Source organism: Balaenoptera musculus, chromosome 11 (genome assembly GCF_009873245.2).
Source record: "Balaenoptera musculus isolate JJ_BM4_2016_0621 chromosome 11, mBalMus1.pri.v3, whole genome shotgun sequence".
In the NCBI taxonomy this organism is placed as follows: domain Eukaryota; kingdom Metazoa; phylum Chordata; class Mammalia; order Artiodactyla; family Balaenopteridae; genus Balaenoptera; species Balaenoptera musculus.
This window is the reverse complement of record NC_045795.1, coordinates 19,110,328-19,127,963: the sequence shown is the minus strand read 5'-3', so window position 1 is coordinate 19,127,963 and position 17,636 is coordinate 19,110,328. Positions and strand designations below refer to the sequence as shown.

General features: G+C 39.5%; 1 protein-coding gene across 1 annotated transcript in view; it reads left to right on the top strand.

Annotated features, from left to right (window-relative positions):
• DCDC2 (doublecortin domain containing 2) overlaps positions 1 to 9,791 on the top strand; it is a 159,840-nt gene extending 150,049 nt beyond the window's left edge. The window contains exons 9-10 of the mRNA XM_036870594.1: positions 3,505 to 3,804; positions 4,921 to 9,791. Of these exons, the coding sequence (XP_036726489.1) occupies positions 3,505 to 3,804; positions 4,921 to 5,019 (399 nt within the window). The 3' untranslated portion in view covers positions 5,020 to 9,791. The remainder of the gene's footprint in view (positions 1 to 3,504; positions 3,805 to 4,920) is intronic.
• Positions 9,792 to 17,636: the final 7,845 nt, after the last annotated feature.

The following is a 17,636-nucleotide window of genomic DNA, read 5'->3' as shown; positions in this document are numbered from 1 at the left end:
CTGAATGGTTACACTAAAATTTGAGTTTTCTGGTATCATTATTAAAGATTTTGTATTAAAAATGCTGTATAACTTCTCTTTAAAACCAAAACCCGAAGTTGCTTTGAATAAGGCAACTTCAGGCACAGTGAGGATTACAATTTCTAGAAGTGCGATACACGATCATCCAATTTTCAGAGGTAACTTGCACAGAAATCTTTTTGCTCTCATTGGCCATTAGTGCTGTAGTATTTCTGGATTTTCGTTATGTCCTGCTTCAAGTACTCTGCCTAACAATGTTTATAATGTTCCTTCCCTAGATCTACCAGTCTTTAATAGAAATCCAGAAATGTTTTGTTCTCAGGTCAGTAATTCTTTAAACAATAAAAGTAATGTTGCCTACTGCAGACGTCAGATTTTCTGGCCATTGAAAGCACACTTGAGTGTGCTTGCAGCAGTGCTAGGTACATTAGCAACTGCTTGTGTTATTACTTTGAGAAAGAATATAGGACTTTGGGACAAGACCACCTTGGGTTCCATCTTAGCCCTGTTTGTTCACCTGCGGTGTGATGCAGGCAGTGTTGAGGGATTTCTCATTTTCCTCATTCGTATAATGGGCATCAGGAGCCTGTTTCGTAGGGTTCTTGTGAGGGTTTTAGGAAATGATGAATGTATGAATGCTGAGAGTGACATTCGGCACATACGGGTGACGGGTGCTCGGTGTATTTGCTGCCTGTCCTTTGCTCTCCACCTATGAACGCCGTTCACGCAGTGCTGTAGAAACCTCAGTGCCCAGACTGTGTGGGATGTGGCCCCAGGCTGCCACACCCCACCCTGAGTTACTGCTCTTTCCTCCTGCCCCACGATCACGTGATGTGCTACTGCACCGCTCTGGGCTCTTTGATGTCACAGTCGTTATTTGTCTCTGAATGCCTGGCATCTAGCCCAGCACAAACAGCTGCTCCAGGCCCATTAGCTCGAGTCATGGTGACTGAGAGTCCTCCAGTGTCTCTTAGAGTCCCCCTGTGAGTATCCCCTAAAAAATCCCTCAGAGTCACCAGCAAGGGAACTTGCTGTCTCTTGGTCCAAGACCCCTGAGCCTTTTCATGGCCTCTTCTGATAGGTTACTGGGGAGCCACCCGCCATGTTTCTCTGAGTTGGCTCTTATTTCTTTTTTTCCTCTGTAAATTTTTTAACATCTTTATTGGAGTATAATTGCTTTACAGTGGTGTGTTAGTTTCCGCTGTATAACAAAGTGAATCAGCTATACATAAACATATATCCCCATATCTCCTCCCTCTTGCGTCTCCCTCCCACCCTCCCTATCCCACCCCTCTAGGTGGACACAGAGCACCGAACTGATCTCCTTGTGCTATGTGGCTGCTTCCCACTAGCTATCTGTTTTACATTTGGCTCTTTATTCTAACTCTCTCCCGCCCAGAGTCCCCTCTCTGTCCCAGTGTCTTATTGAGGAAGCCTCTGGACCTCCTGGTGCTGCCGGTTCCTTCCCTGGGTCCCTCAGAAGCCCTGTCTCCTCAGTGACATAAATGTCATCTTTGGCCCCAGACATTTCCTCTGCTCTGTTTTCACAATGACAGTGCCCACCCTGTCCCTCGCCACACTCTCCTGTCATCACTTCTAGTGCGTCTGCGTCAATGCTCTGCCGTGTTTGTTCTCTGCATTGAGAGAGGGTGGGACAAGCGTGTGGAGATGGGAACATAGTGTTTTCTCCTTTGGAAATTGAAAATTTTTCTCACCTTCATTCATTGAGGTCTTATGCATAAAAACCAGAAATCCTTACCAAGCGCTGTGGGTTTCATTTTATAAATCTCTTGCCTTTTCTTTCCACATCATCTGGCAGATCCATCCCCTCCCACCTTTAGTTTCTGTCCGGCATTTGGCCTTCCTAAGGGCCTCCCCCTGGGCAGCATGCTTAGGGATCACTAGGGCTCTACGCAGTTTGACATTAAGCAACTGAATGGAAATTTGAAAGACGCAGAAGCACTGTACTATTATTTAATTTGTATGATGACAAAGACGATGGTTATTGGAATATTTTAAGAATTCATTTTTTTAACCTTCATTTTTTTAAAGGGCATCTTTGACATCATGTAATCAAATCTGAGACTTTATTTTGGACAGAGTATAAGAATTCATGGTTCTGCCTCTTTCCTCTTTGAAATAATGTTGTGTTGAATTTTATCCTGAGCTTTTAGTCTACTCTGCTCCATTTCCTTCCTTCTTTACTTCCTAAACTGAGAGCATTATGATAACTTTTATAAGAAGACCATTAATAGTCCCATAATAAGAATTTGGGTAGTTAGAGGAGAATGGACTTCCAGAGTTGGAAGGGAGGTCAGAGTTAATTGCATCTCAAAACTTTGTTTTACAGATACCAGGGGTTAACTGATCTGTCCAGTGTCAGATGACTAGAAAGAGGCAGGCGTGGGGTCCTAACATAAAACAAATTCTGTTTCTACCCTATCCTTTAAAAAACTCTTATTTTATTAAGGCCAATGAAGAAATATGGTAGGTTCAGGAAAGAATGTATTATAACAAATGGGAAGATATTTTAATTTTTTTTTTTTTTTTTAGGATCATGATGTGCCAGGTGCTTTGCTAGGCACTGTATGTAGCTTATTTAATCTCTGTGGAACTTTTATTATATTCTCATTTTACCAGTGGGGAATATGAAGTTCAAAGAAGTTAGGAAACAGCCAGTAAGTGCCTGGCCAGGACTTGAACCTGGGTCTTTCTCTCTCCAAAGTCTTGGCTCTGGAACTTGGCCTCCTGTTCTGTTTTAAAACAGACTTACATGTATCCAAATAACAGTAAAAATGCCTAGTTTATAAAATACTTGAGCGTTTATTATTTTTATAGAAAGAATATATAGTTTCTTGGCCTTGGATCTGCACGACAATCACTTTTTGTATTTAGAGATATACAGTCAACTCTCTTAGGCATTGTGTGGAAAGCTGTCCACGTTTATTTTTAGAAAACCAGGGTTCACATCCTGGCCATCACCATTGCCCTTTTTCATACTTAGAGATTTAAATACGTACCAGACACTAGTGGTGGGGATGATAATCTCTCCACAAAGAATTTTTTTTTACCTCCTCCTCTGGGCCACTAGACATTGGCCAAGTATCCTGCAGTTTAGTTTTCTCTTTGCCATGGGGATTAAGAACATTGATTTTGGAGTCACATGCTTCATTCTCATTCTGGCTGTTCCACTTACAAACAGTGGAATCTTGGGCTAGATACTTGGTCTCCCTGGACCTTAGTTTTCTCACCTGTAAAACGGGAATAATACCAACCTCACAGGATCATTGTGAGAATTAAATGAGAAAATATTTGTGAAGAGTGGAATATTTGTAAAGGTTAACACAAGATATACTGTATGTATGCAAATGTAAGGAAGTTTTACTTGACAGTAATATTATAATTATTACATTATTATAATGTGCCATGGAAAATCTCTGTAATACTTCCTATTTTTATCCATTATTCCTTTTGATCCATCAGAGGCCAGCAGAAATAGTAGATGAGGAAGACAGAGAGAAAGAAGATAAGGAAGTGGGACAGAAGGAAGACTTTTCAGGAATGAATGGTGGAGTTGAAGAGGAAGGAGGCAGGGAGGCTCCTGAAGCTCCAGAGCAAGCAGAGGAGATCCTGGATCACAGGGAGGAGCAGGCAGGTCCTGCTCATGTGAACAGAGGCACCAATGAAGAAAATGGCGAGGAACTGGACCAGGTTAATAATGAGCTTCAAGAAGCAGTGGAAGAGGAAATAAAGTCTCAAGGAGCTGGCAGTGGATGTGAAGAGGTATTTTTATTGCTTTTGCTCACTTGTGTGCATGCATGAAATGTGTGTGTGTGTGTGTGCATGAGTGTGCATCTGTGCTCACACTTAGGGAATTATTCAAGCACATAGGACTTGAAAGCTATGGCACTTCCAGGATTCCACGGAGCAGAGTTTGAAAACCAGCTAATTCTAATCTTACCCCCTTAGTTTTCAGTCCAGTGGGTAAAAGACAAACTGTAATGAGATATCATTAACGTATGGGAAATCCAAGGGGCAGGGATGCTGTTCCAGAAGCTGCCTTTATGTTTTCATTTTCTGTCCTGCTCTTATCTACTTGATGGTGCTTGGTACCATAGTCACAAAGAATTTGAAATTAGAAAACTAATAAAACTAATAAACTAGAATTAGAAAACTAATAAAAGACATCTGGTATGGGGCTGGATTATTAATGTGACACGAGAGGAGAACTGCTGCATTTTACTCTTCCCTTTTCTCTGAAAATGCTAAAATGAAAAGTATAGGTATGTTGTTGAAAAGAAAAGCTCAAAAGGAAATAAAGAAAAAAATTGAGGGCTTCCCTGGTGGCGCAGTGGTTGAGAGTCTGCCTGCCAATGCAGGGGACACGGGTTCGAGCCCTGGTCTGGGAGGATCCCACATGCCACGGAGCAACTAGGCCCGTGAGCCACAACTACTGAGCTCTGCGCGTCTGGAGCCTGTGCTCCGCAACAAGAGAGGCCGCGATAGTGAGAGGCTCGCACACCGCGATGAAGAGTGGCCCCTGCTTGCCGCAACTAGAGAAAGCCCTCGCACAGAAACGAAGACCCAACACAGCCAAAGATAAATAAATAAATAAAATTTAAAAAAAAATTGAGATAAATAACACCTAAAGCTCAAGAGGTGAGTCTGTGCCCTTTAAGCACATGGTGGATTATGGTCCCAGAAAGGGCTTCTGAACAAGTAAAGTTTGAGGTTGTCGTGTCCACTGGGTGATGATAGACTAAACAACATAGGGAACCCAAGGAACTACTTTTAGTTGAATAAGATTAAAGGCAATATTGAGTCATTTTTCCTTTGTAAATTTTATTGTCTCTGTAACTGAAGAGCTAAATATCTTTGTTTTCATCTGTTTTCCTCCAGGCTGACTTGGACCCTCAAAGACCGCCAAAGCCAGAAGTAAAAATCACCAGCTCACAAGAAAATGATAACAACGAACAAAACAAGGATAATCTGTCATAGCATGGATGATTTTTAAAAAGAGAGTATATTGAGTATTAGAAAAATTAAGGGTTATAATACTCGAATAATAAGCATATAGTTATTGCTAAACATAATGTGACAATATGGTTGAATACTACCTACTGAAATTTAAAATTAGAGGCCAAACTAATGGGAAAGACTAGATAACTTTGAATAGCTACTAAAGCAGAGTGACTTTTTATGAGATGTGTTTTAAAAAGTCATTTAGAAAAATTAAACAAGAGTAATAGAGGGGAATTTGCACTGGAAGACAATTGGCCACTTGTCTTTGTAAAGATGAAAAAGAACAAGATCATTCCTGTTCTTGGTAAGTGAGATTATTAGATGGCAGCTTATGCTAAAGCACTTATCTAAGAAGGCACAGAATTTTAAAAAAATGATAATAGGAAAGCATGTACTATTTTTTTAAAGCAATAAACTCTTGAATAAACAAATTGCAATTTAGTTTCAGAGATAATTTGAAGATGGCAATAGATTGAAATGTTTCTGTGTCTTGTTGACACTCCTTTCTTTCTTCCTCCTTAGCCAAAATCCACCTTAAGAGAACAAAAAGGAAAATGCAAGGTATTCATTTTGGAAGGAGGAAGTATTCATTCAGTGTATTCCTGACAAATATTGTCATGCCCCTCCCTTAACTGCTGCAGGTTTTAATCCTTATGGCTTTAATGACACATACTCAGGAAGGAATTATAAAGGAACACCCAATTATATCACTGAGCCTGGCTGGGTGTTTTGCAAATTCTGGTATCCTGTGGATTTTCGTTGATCCAGTCTACCATTACCAATAGTACTCCTCTCTTCTCCTTTGCATTATTATTCAATATTAGAAAACATAATATTGGCTATTCCAAAGATTGAATTTTCTCCAGTTTTTTAACAAAAAGAACAAGATAGCATAGTAGAAAAAAAGTAGGCTATATGAAGAGTTTGTTACTCCTCAATTTCTCTTGCTTTTTGCCTTATTTCTATTAGGACCGCCTTGTCATATTTTTTCCCCTAGGGGTATCAGCAAATATTTATTTTCATGGTCAGTTATATTTAGACTTTCAAGCAGATTCCTTTCTATATAATTAGAAGCTATAGGATAGAAATTGTTGAAAAAAGTTTAAAAATTGTCATAATGAAACCAGTTCCTGATTACAGTTTTAGGGGTTAATTAAATTAACTCAAATTGCCTTGTTAGGTATATATGGAGAAAAAAAATAATCATATTAGTTTTTTGAATTCTTAAGAGATGATGCAGTTCTTCCTTAAATATAGAAATGTTTTTCTCATATTAAAGAATATTTTTGTTAATTACGTAGAAGGTATAAATTTGAAATTTTAACTTCTTGTGCTTTCATAGAATTCATTATTAATGATAAGTTTAAAAGATTTTTTTCCCCTCCAGGTTTCATAACCAATCACTTGGAATCAAAGTAGTTACATAAAGCACTTAATAATACTATAGAAAACTGATGTATTTTTCCTAGAAGCTATTTTAATATTTTCCACAAATAGGAAGTATATGCAGAGACTATAATGTAACAGTATTGGAAAGAGATACTGATATAAGGGTATATTAATCTGGGAGGATGATTATAAATGGGGTCCTATATTTCTAATATAAGCTCTAGATTGTGCTTTCTACTAATAGGCTTATTTTTTCAAATGGGACAATATAAAGCATTGCAGACTATAAGCAACAATCTTAATAATCCTTGTTGCTAGGGAAATAGACTACCTGGTCTTTTAATGTTAAATTCCCACACTATTACTGGGCCTGGGGTTAATGATTTCAAATGGTTTATAAAAATATGGGATTACATATAAGAAATTATAACTGATTATCAAGGTGATTCTTTTTTCTTTCTTTAATGAGGATTTTCTCTCTCTCTCTCTCTCTTCCTTCTTCAATAAAGATATTCTGTCTCTTTTTTTTTTCCCTGTTCTTTGCTTCATCATACTTAGTATTCAGGTTTTCAGGAACTTTTTAAGTCATCTTAGTGAAGCACAATGTTACTTTAAATGAAAAACAAAGTTTGGTATTTTAAGTATACTTCAAGAAGGTGACAGGCTACAATACCTGTAGCAAAAAATTTAAAAATTGGGACATAATACTTATCTTTTATGTGCATATTTCACCACCTGTCTGTAGGATATAATTGTGACTTAACTTGAGGGATGAACAGTCACTAATAACTTTAAAACACTTTGCAAGCATAAGTTACTAAAAAAATAAAAAAAAAAAAGAACTATGTCGTCCAACCAAGGAAGAAATCACTGACAGATGATTAAAATTGTAAATGTCATTGTGGAGATGACTTTAACACACATGATGAAAGTTAATTCACCTTCCAAATGTGGACATTTTCCTTGTGGGAACGGTGGCCTCCGTGGCAGAGTAGCTCCACAAATTAAGTGAGACTCACTGACAGATTTGGAGAACATTTATGTGAGTGAGCAGAAGAGATCTTGGTTAGGCTTCAGGTATTGTTTTATAGAGGGTGTTAATAAGAAAAACTCATGGAGCTTTTATGTGGTAACCAATCACAGAATGCTTTCATCTGTTCTTTCTTTGTGATAGATTTTCATAGTTTTAATTTTAATGAAATGCTTTTCTTAAATTTAATTGGGTTTTAACACATTTGTCAGCAACTGATTTGTTAGTTGAAATGGAACATTAGGAGTTTTGCAGCGCAAATAAAGAAGATTTTTAACTGAAGTCATTTTCATGCAAAGGACGTATTACCTGGTTTAGCTTCTGTTAAAATTGCATTTGAGCATCCATGGATTTCTAATTATAAAACAAGATACTCTGGCCATAAGATAACTTTTTACTCATTATATTTCTCTATGGACATAGGATGACTTTTTGTTTATTAAGACATTTTGGGGGGGAATATTAGAAAGCCAGACTCATAGGAAGAGTATGATACCCTCTCGTGCCTCCCATTTTATTATGAGAGTTAATTCCTGCTGTCGTCTGTAAGCACAGACCCATCCTATATATATGTGGCTCAGAGTCACTCAGATCTCTCTGTAGGCTCACGATCGTGAAACCGTATTAGTGTGAGCTTATTCATGTTAACTCTTCCAGTTATACCTCAAAAACCAACATCCTTGAAAATTTCACTAAATAACTTACCTTCTACGCAAAGGATAAAGCTAATTCACCTAGTTAAAATTGTGGCCACAGAACAACAGGAAGGCTTCTTTATCTTGTTAACTGACTCTCCTAAAGAATTAGCTCTATCCTTTCATTTTCTGCTCAACAAGGAGCCAAGGCAAAAGTTTATAAAGTAGATTAATTGCTAAGCAGAAAGCATCACATCTGAACTGTTGGCAATCTGAACAGAAATACACAGACACATAACAAACACTCACACAGATGCGCTCACACACTTTAAAATGTTGAAAAGCCTTCCTCAGGCACAGCATTATTAATGGAATAAAGCTCTTTTGAGAGAAGCAATGGACAAAAACTGTTGGTAAGGAAACGCTAAGAAATGATGTATATCAATGGTACTTTAAAACTTGGTTCCCGAAGACTTTAAGAGGTTTAAAATTCTTCTCAAAATAAAAAAGCTACCAGCATTTTAATGGAAAATTTATCCTAGGGAGGGGTGAGATATATATTAATATATAAAATCTTTTTTTTCTGAAGTAACTACAGAATACAGTTCTTTAGTCCTTTGTCATCAGTCTTAAGTACCATATACTTTAGGCGCAGAATATTTTGTACCAACCAAACACAGGCTCTGTCAAAAGGTCATTACTGCTTGTGAATGTGTGTGTGATTTCCATGAACATGTAGAGAGGACTCTTTTCGGTACCAAGTAGCCAAGTTCACCACAAACAGAATAAAATATGACTTATTAGTCTATTAGTTTATCTAATGTTCAAGTTCAGTGCAGAAGCTTTTTAGCTTCCTTGTATGAGTGTAATATCCTGGAATGGAAGGATTTTTTTTTTTAAGGTTAGTCTGTTTTTCTAAGGTGATGAGCACATACAGTTCTTCATTATTAAATATCATTTTTGTAAATAGTGTACGATTTTTGCTTTTCAGAAACTATACTGGTATTTAGATGGGTCTGAGTTTTGTTCTTACCTCATGAAATTTGTATATTTCCTACCATGAAGTCTAAGTGACTTGGATGGAGAATGAATGTGTGCCCCTACATGTTGATGAGGAAGAAAAATATTATTTTTGAAGAGGCATAGCGTACTGTAGGAGATGGGGAATTAAAAAATGTCTGGATAACAATAAAGCATTTATAAAATCAGGAGGTAACTAATGGAGCTCCACTGACTTAAGCCAACAACGACTTAGCTTTAATCTATGAATGGAACCAAATGTGTTCTCTGTTGCTTAATCCACTTAAACCACATAGTTAATTGAGGGGTTGAGTTACTGTCACACATGTAATGGCATATGGGAAGAAGGAATGACAGTAGTCAATTTTAGAAGAAGATTGAAGAAAACCTATTCTGTTTTTTTTGCTTCAGTGTTTTTCTTGTGTCTTAAATCCTTAATATGTACAATGATAATGGGTGATTATTGAAGTTGTAGGTAAAGATTAAGTTGAGCTCATCATGTTTGTATGATTTATGTTTAGAACTCTTCTTTGTAAGGACAATTATTTATGTTTTGATCAAATTACGAGCTTTTAGGTTTTTACTTCTGTATCAGTGCTCACTCTGTAAGTTTGCTGTAACTTTTTTAGCAAATAGATCTGTGTTTTATATAATTAAAACGTGTTTGGATAGTTTATTGTTTGTTTATGATGTTGTGTTGCTAATATTTCATGTATTAATTGTTTTTATGACATTTTTTCACAAGCATAATAGATACTTTTGATTTAAACCATGTAGAAATTCAGCACATTAAAAGATATTTCTGTTTCTATTCGGCATAGATATTAAACTTCATTATGTAAAGAAATTTTTTTTTACAGCTTCATATACATGTTGTTTAGTTGATAAAAATTTGAGGGATATTTTAAAAAAACTGAGTTTTTTCTTTTATGAAATGGTATTAGAGAAACACAGGTTAAGAATTTTTGTTATGATAAAGGTAAAAACAGAACAAATTATGCACACTTAGTGTAGATATAGCTATAGGAATAAATTCAGTTTTACAAAGAGATTGGTTAAAATTCTGCTTCAGTTTGTGAGATATTCACTGCCTTCATTCTATTGAATTAAAATAGTTCTGTGTTTTCCTTTCATGTTTGAGAAGCAAAAACAGTTAAGGAAAAGCATTTTGCCTTCTTAATATGTAATAACAAAATATGTGTGATTCAGGTACCGTCACTGAGAACTCATTAATGCATCTCTTGTGCAGTTTACCCCTGTTATCTTTGTTATTCCGTAAGCAAACCTGGGCAACTGAGGAGGCATCTAGATTGCCAAAGTCAAATCTCTTTAGACCACTTGGCTAACTGACATTAGAAACTTCCTGTAACCAACAAGGACTGTAATTTCTACAAGGTGCTGTGAAATGGCTAGCATGCATTGGTTATCAAACTCTTATGAGACTAAACATACAGCTTTTCTGCAGGTTTCTAAGTGTTTTTTCTCCCCGGAATGTGACCTTAATCTATTAAATCATCGTACAGGTCTCTCAAATGCCCTCACAAACTCAATCTTCCATTACACAGACAATGATGCAGCGATGTCCCGCAGTTCTCTTCGTTTATTATGGGTTTAGTAATAACAAAAGTGATTTTAAATTGCAAAAACTACCCACAGAGTTTAAAATTCAATGAGATACTCCCCTTGGTTTCACTGTATTTGTTCCTCAGGCCGCCGGGTCCCGCGAACTTCGACCCGTGGAGACCGCGGCCGCCAACAGGTCGCGGAGGCGGGGATGGGGGAGAGGTTCGCCGCCGCCTCAAGGCCTGGGCCCTCCAGAGGGTGGCCGTGGCGAGGGCTCTGGAGCTCTGCAGTAACACAGCTCCCAGTCTGTCCCCAGGTCCCCCAGCTCACCCGCCAGCCCGAGGACAGAGGGCTTGGAGAGCTCCGGGGAAAACGCCACGCTCCTCCTCTCACCGGGAGGACCCCTACCCCGCTGACCACTGGCGGAGCGGGACCTCGACCCGCCTTGCTCCCGGTCTCGCGCGACAGTCTCGCGGTATCCAGGTTTCCGGCTGACGGTCGAGCGCTAAAGGCTGCGCGCCAGCCCGCCCCATCCGCCATTACACTAGCACCATTTATTGAACACGCCGTTTTCCCCCATTAATTTGTGGTGGGAACTATACCAAATTCTCATGTGTTTTAGGGAAATTCTTGGCCCAAGATTGGAGGACAATTTTATTATGGACTGGATCACATTCCTCCAAATTTGTAGGTTGAAGCTCCCAACCCACAGTGTGACTGTATTTGGAGACAGGGCCTTTATGGAGGCAATTCAGGTTAAATGCCGTCATGAGCGTGGGGTTCTATTCTATAAGAATATGCTTATAAGGATGTCCTTATAAGAAGAGGAAGAGACACCGGAAGAGCTCGCTCTCTCTCTGGACAGGCGCAAAGGAAAGGCTCTGGGAGGACACAGCAAGAAGGTAGGCATCTGTAAGCCAAGAAGAGAGGCCTCACCAGAAACGAAATCTGCCAGCACCTTGATTATGGACTTCTAGCTCCAGAACTGTGAGAAAAATAATTGCCTGTTGTTTAAGCCACTCAGTCTGTGGTATTTTGTTATGGCGGCTGGGCCGACTAATACAAATTCCTTCTCTTTGCCGAGTCCTAAATTATGTAATGGGATTTTTTTTTTAATTAATTAATTAATTAATTTGTTTTTGGCTGTGTTGGGTCTTCGTTTCTGTGCGAGGGCTTTCTCTAGTTGCGGCGAGCGGGGGCCACTCTTCATCGCGGTGCGCGGGCCTCTCACTGTCGCGGCCTCTCTTGTTGCGGAGCAGAGGCTCCAGACGCGCAGGCTCAGTAGTTGTGGCTCACGGGCCTAGTTGCTCCGCGGCATGTGGGATCTTCCCAGACCAGGGCTCGAACCCGCGTTCCCTGCATTGGCAGGCAGACTCTCAACCACTGCGCCACCGGGGAAGCCCGGATTTTTTTTTTTTTTTTTTTTTTTTTTTTTTTGGTCAGTGAATATACATGAGAAGATATTAGTTTAGAAGTTTTTTTTTTTTTTTTTTTTACAAATTCTGTTTATTTTATACTCAAGATAACATTAAGTTTTTATCTTCTGCTAATGAGTGCCCTTACTTAGAAGGAAGAATCTTTTAAAATTGCCTCAGCCTGGTGTTGTGTTTGTATGTTTGAAGTAGTTTTTTTAAAAGATTCGATTTCTTTTAAGGTTATATGTCTATTCAGGTTTTCTGTTTATCGAATCAAATTGGCAACTTATATTTATCTAGAAAGTTGTTCATTTCTTTCAGGTTTTCAAATTTATTTGCCAAAATTATTTATAGTATTCTTTCAGAACTTTAAAAAACTCTTGCTAAATCTAGTCATAGTCTCTCTTTTTTCATTTCTAACATGGCTTATATGTGTTTTTCTTTTTTGTTCAATATTGCCAGATATTTGTTTTTATTAATGTTTTAAAAATACTCAATTTCTTTGATCCTCTGCATAATTTTTCTATTTCATTATTGCTCTCTCTTATTATCACTAATATTTCTTTCCTTCTACTTTCTGTGTGTTTTCTGTAACTCCTTAAGTTGAATGCCTTGCTAATATATTTTGGCTTTATTCATTTCTAACATGTGCGTTTGAGGCTATAAATTTACCAGTATGTATCACATTAGCTATAACCACAAGTTTTGAGACGTATTGTTTCTTTTCGTCATTTGGCTTGTAATTTTCCCTGTTTCTTCATTGACTCTTGGGTAAATGGGTGATGCTGTTGGTGCCCCATCCAGATCCCATTTTACTTGGCCAGGGCACCCTTCCACCAAATGCTGTGAGTGCTGACTTCCTTCAGAGAATTCCCCTCAGCCAAACAGAAGCTGCATTTCCCAGGAGGTTACATTCTCACGCTGGTAGCTTACAGTCAATGACTGACTGACATGGGAGGAAAAAACGTCCACCTTCTTTTTCAAGGTAGGGCTAACTCCGTGGTGCAGTTTGTGCTCCAGGACTCCCTGTGGGATCAGCCTACTTTTTAGCTGAGATACATCCTTGCTCTCCTTTCCCTCTGCCCTCTCCTGTTTTCCCCATTCCTCTTATTCTAAGAACCCTCCCTCAATAAATCATATAAAAATCCCCTTCTCAGGTCCTGCATCTAGGGGACATAACCCAAGACAGGGGTACTATAATAGCATAGGCTTTGGAAATAGATTTTTAGGATGGAATTCTGGAGGTGGATAACTCATCAGCCAGATAGCAATACCCCATCACTGGGGTAGGTGGAGTTTTGATGGTCTCTGGCATATTATGTCACTTGTGGTAAATTGGGACAGTATATAAATGGAAGGGGATGCAATAAATGCAGTGTCTCTGGGATTTGAGAGGTATGTGGGGAAATAGTTACCCTAAGGAGGGCTATGGAATTAGGTTGCTCTTGCTAAGTATCCTTTAAACATTGAAGAAAGAAAATGACAAGTTCGGGTCTATTAATCAAGAATTTAAAGCTGAGTGTGAAATTCAGAGGGCCTCATTGGCAGCATTTAAAAGAATTACTTTTTCTTACATTCAAAGGCAGATAGAGCTGAAGGCCAAACCTAGGTCGAAGAACTCAAAGAGGGCTGAATTCTCAGCCTAGGCAAGTCCCCTGTGGCAATGTCAGGTCCTCAGTGGGGAAGAACTGGGACCCCAAGACTTGGTGTAGGACTGTCTCTGGTTTCTTTACTTTGTATGAGACACAGATGCCATGAACAGACAAGTATGAGCTTGGCTTTTTACATGCTGTCCTGAGCCATAATCCCTCATCCATGGAGGTGCTGGATGACCAGGGCTTGTCCCCCCTCCTGCTGCCTCCTCTACTCCCTTCCTCTTGGGTCACTTCCACTGTCCCTCGTGCTTAAATACCCAGGCTTCAGCACCAGGCAGACCTGGTTTGAGTTTTGTCTTTCAACACTTACTGTGTGACTTCGGCAACTTTTTCAACCTCTCTGAGCCTCAGTTTGCTTATTTATGCAAAAGAGAAAATAATAGTAGCTACCTTGTTGACCCGGGAGGCCATAAAGAGAGAACGCATGTACAGTAGTCAGCACAGAGTAAGCATTCCGCAGCTGTTAGATATTAGGATTATTAGCTTTCTGACTTGGTTTTTGGCATCTTCTTTAGAGACTCCTGCCAACTTTCCCTGGCTTCTTACTGCCTCTTTACTATCCACCTTTGAGCCAGAATTGATTCTTTATTGGTGTTTTTCCATTATTCACAAAAATACTCTCCAAAGCTCATACTTCCGGTCTTGCTGTACCTATATTAGCTTGGACTGGCTAGGTTCACAACTTTTGTCTGTTACTGAAGTTGCTGATTAATCTTAAGGGGGAGATGGTGTTGACGGTGATGCTGGTGTGTGAGTATGCGTATGGATGAGAGTGGGGTGGATCAAACCCATACTGCTTGATGTTTTATCATCTCGGCATTAGTTTTGGTAAGTTTTACATTGATCACACAAGCTGTTTACATGTAAAATTCAGGGATTTCATCTTTGTATTTATCTTAGAGCCTTAATTACTGTTAATCCCAACCCACGCAGCCCAAGTGAAAAGCCACAGATAATCTGGATGCATATTGGAAAGTTTCTGTTATGTGAATGTGAAATGACCGAAGTGGTAGACTTTCTATGAAATACTAGTAGGTAACCAGATACTGGTTTGGACATCACGTTAGTGTGAAAAAATTATCATCTTCATCATTAATGAAATGTTTATTTTTATTTTTCCTTTTCAATGTGTTTACTATATGCAAATACAGATATAGATATAAATTATGATGTTGCTCAAGGAGTTTTGTTTTAATGGTGTAAGGATTAATCACAAGGTTAATATTTAAATGAAATGTTTATTGAGCAGTGGAATACAAAGTAACTATAAGGGACAAAAATAATGCAGACATGCACATGCACCGTTGGGGCAAATTATGAACAATAAGATACAAAAAGGCCAAAAACCAACTGCCACTTCTGAGGTGTCGGGAGCGAAAAACAGGGTCCTGTGCATGATCCCTGCACACAGCAGCACCAAGGGGGTGGGCAGACTGCCTATGCCACCCCTGCAGCCCGACCCACCTATCTGCCCCCACCCTCACCCCATCTGAGGGACCAGCTCGCCCTCGTTGGGGAGTGAGCAAGCGCACCTGTCTGTTACTTGTTTCCACTCCCACATCCTGCAGCATGAGTCCCAATAAAGCCTTTCCTGAATTTGTCTGGCTTCTTACCAATTTCTGCTGATTAAAGTGTCCAAGGACCCTACGTTGGTAACACCTGCACTTTTAGCACCGTGCCTCCAGGCTCTGCATCCTGGCCCCTCTGCTCCTGTACACGTAAGTGACCCTGACACGGTGAGGGTGTCGCCAGGGGGCCACCCAATTTCCAACTTGCAGCATCAGATCCTTCTTTGCGTTTATGAAAGGAAATCTCCAGTTAGAAAATTAACCATAATTGTGATGACAATTTGGGCTATTCAGATGAAGTGGAACTTTGCCCTTCATTTCTAGGAGTGAAACTTTTAAGTCCACTGAGATTATTTCAAGGTCCATGTTCATTATATCCATTTTCTGAAGGAAACGTCCTAGGAAGAGTGTCTGGTTACTTTTGCCACGGAAATTGCTTTACTTTCCTTGGCTGGAGACCATCGTCCTCAAACTAATTTCCTGTTTAGTGTTCAATATTTGAAAGCAGGAAATTGTCGTAATAAATAGGAAGCTTGAGAAGATGGTGGAAACGCATTCAGAAATTTGGTTGCTAGGGAAATCATTTTTGCCTACTTTATTAAAAACCCAGACCTTATTTGGCGTTTTCTCCCCTCATTCTTATCCTCATCAATAGCCATTATCAAAAGAAGTTTATTAAATATCTATCTCTGCTTGGCACTATGACTGGGTGATCCGACCCCTGCCCACTAGTAGCTTGTAACAATAATAACAACAGCAACAAAACGGCAAAAACAAAAATGATAGTATTAATTTGATACATAACTGTTGATAAACACTCTTCTGAGCACCTTATTTGGTTTTTAAAAAATTTAATACAACAGCCGTATGAGGAAGGTACTATTATGACTTTCATGCTGTTGACAAAGTGTGTGAGACATGAATTAAATAATTTGCTCAAAGTCACACAACTAGTAAAAAGAAGTGTCTGGATTCCTCCCTTCTTAGCTCACATTATTAACCACTATGTTTTACTGCTCTAATCTAACCAGAAAACACTAGAAAGAGCAGAGAGGAAGCACATATCCACGAACAATGTAAGTGGGGATTTATTATTGTCCACTTGAGTTAAGCACATTTTGTGGGATGGAGGTGAGAAAGAAATTTCGGGAGTTGTGTATTGAAGAGAATTTCTGCTCTCTTCAAAAAAAAAAACAGGAGACATCTGCAACTTGACAGAAGAGGTAGGGTGAGGCAGCTGGGGCAGCAGCTGGGGTGGTTTTATTGTAGAAATGGACACAGTCTGATGGGCTAAATGGAGAGTGGGGTGAATTAGCTTGAGTTTGATGGGCTCAGATAGTTGGTCTTCAGGAAGCAAGGTCAGCACATCACAGAGACCCCGCTCCCTGGAGCCAGGTTCCTCTGGCCAGTGCAACACTCCATAGCAAGGAGAAGCAGGAGAAGGTTCTAGCCTAACGTGGCCTCACCATGACACATCCACAGCCTTCTGCATGTTACCAGAGGCAGGTGAGTTTTAATCAAGCACCACACTTGTTTAAGCTTTTCATACTCATGTTGGAGAAACATGGTCTAGTGACGCAAATGCTAGCCTAGGAAGTCAACATGGTCGGAATCTATTCTTGGTCTTTCCTGGGAGAAGTCGCTGGCTGGAAAGAGCAGTCATTTTGAGCAGCTGAAAATAACTAACAAGACATTTTAATGAGTTAATAAATCTTTCTCACTGAACTACATGGAAAGACATGAAACATTTCATGTTAGCTCCTCACCAACCTTAATTAAACTTGATGTTGAAAAGGTCAGTGCCCTGTCTGGCGTGTTCCAAATCACTTCAGACCGACAGTAGGGGTGATTGTAGGGGTGTCTGCAAATGTGTGCAGGAGACACCTGCCTTCTGTTGTAGCCTTAAGTGGTGCCTTTTAAATGAGCCACACCCTGTGAATAACAACTAGCTTTTATTAAGTGGCAGCTCTATGTAAGTCACTGCTCCGAATTGCTTTAGCTGCATTAACTCATTTAATCCTCAACAACAACCCTTGTGGATGCATGCTGTTATCATTCTTGATAGTGGAGGAAGCTGAGGCACAGAGATTTGTAGTGATTGGCCAAAGTTCTGTAGTCTACAAAGTGACAGGGCCAAGATTTGACAAGGTCTGACTCCAGAGCCTGTGTCCAGAACCTTCAGAACCTGTAGGCTCTGTTGCCTCCCTCAATTAGGGGTTGGGCTGTGCTCACATAGTTAAAAATGCACAAGCCTCCTGTGAGTTTTGAGGCACTGATACCTTCTGGGAGTTCCAGCAAATGCATTTTAGGACAGATCA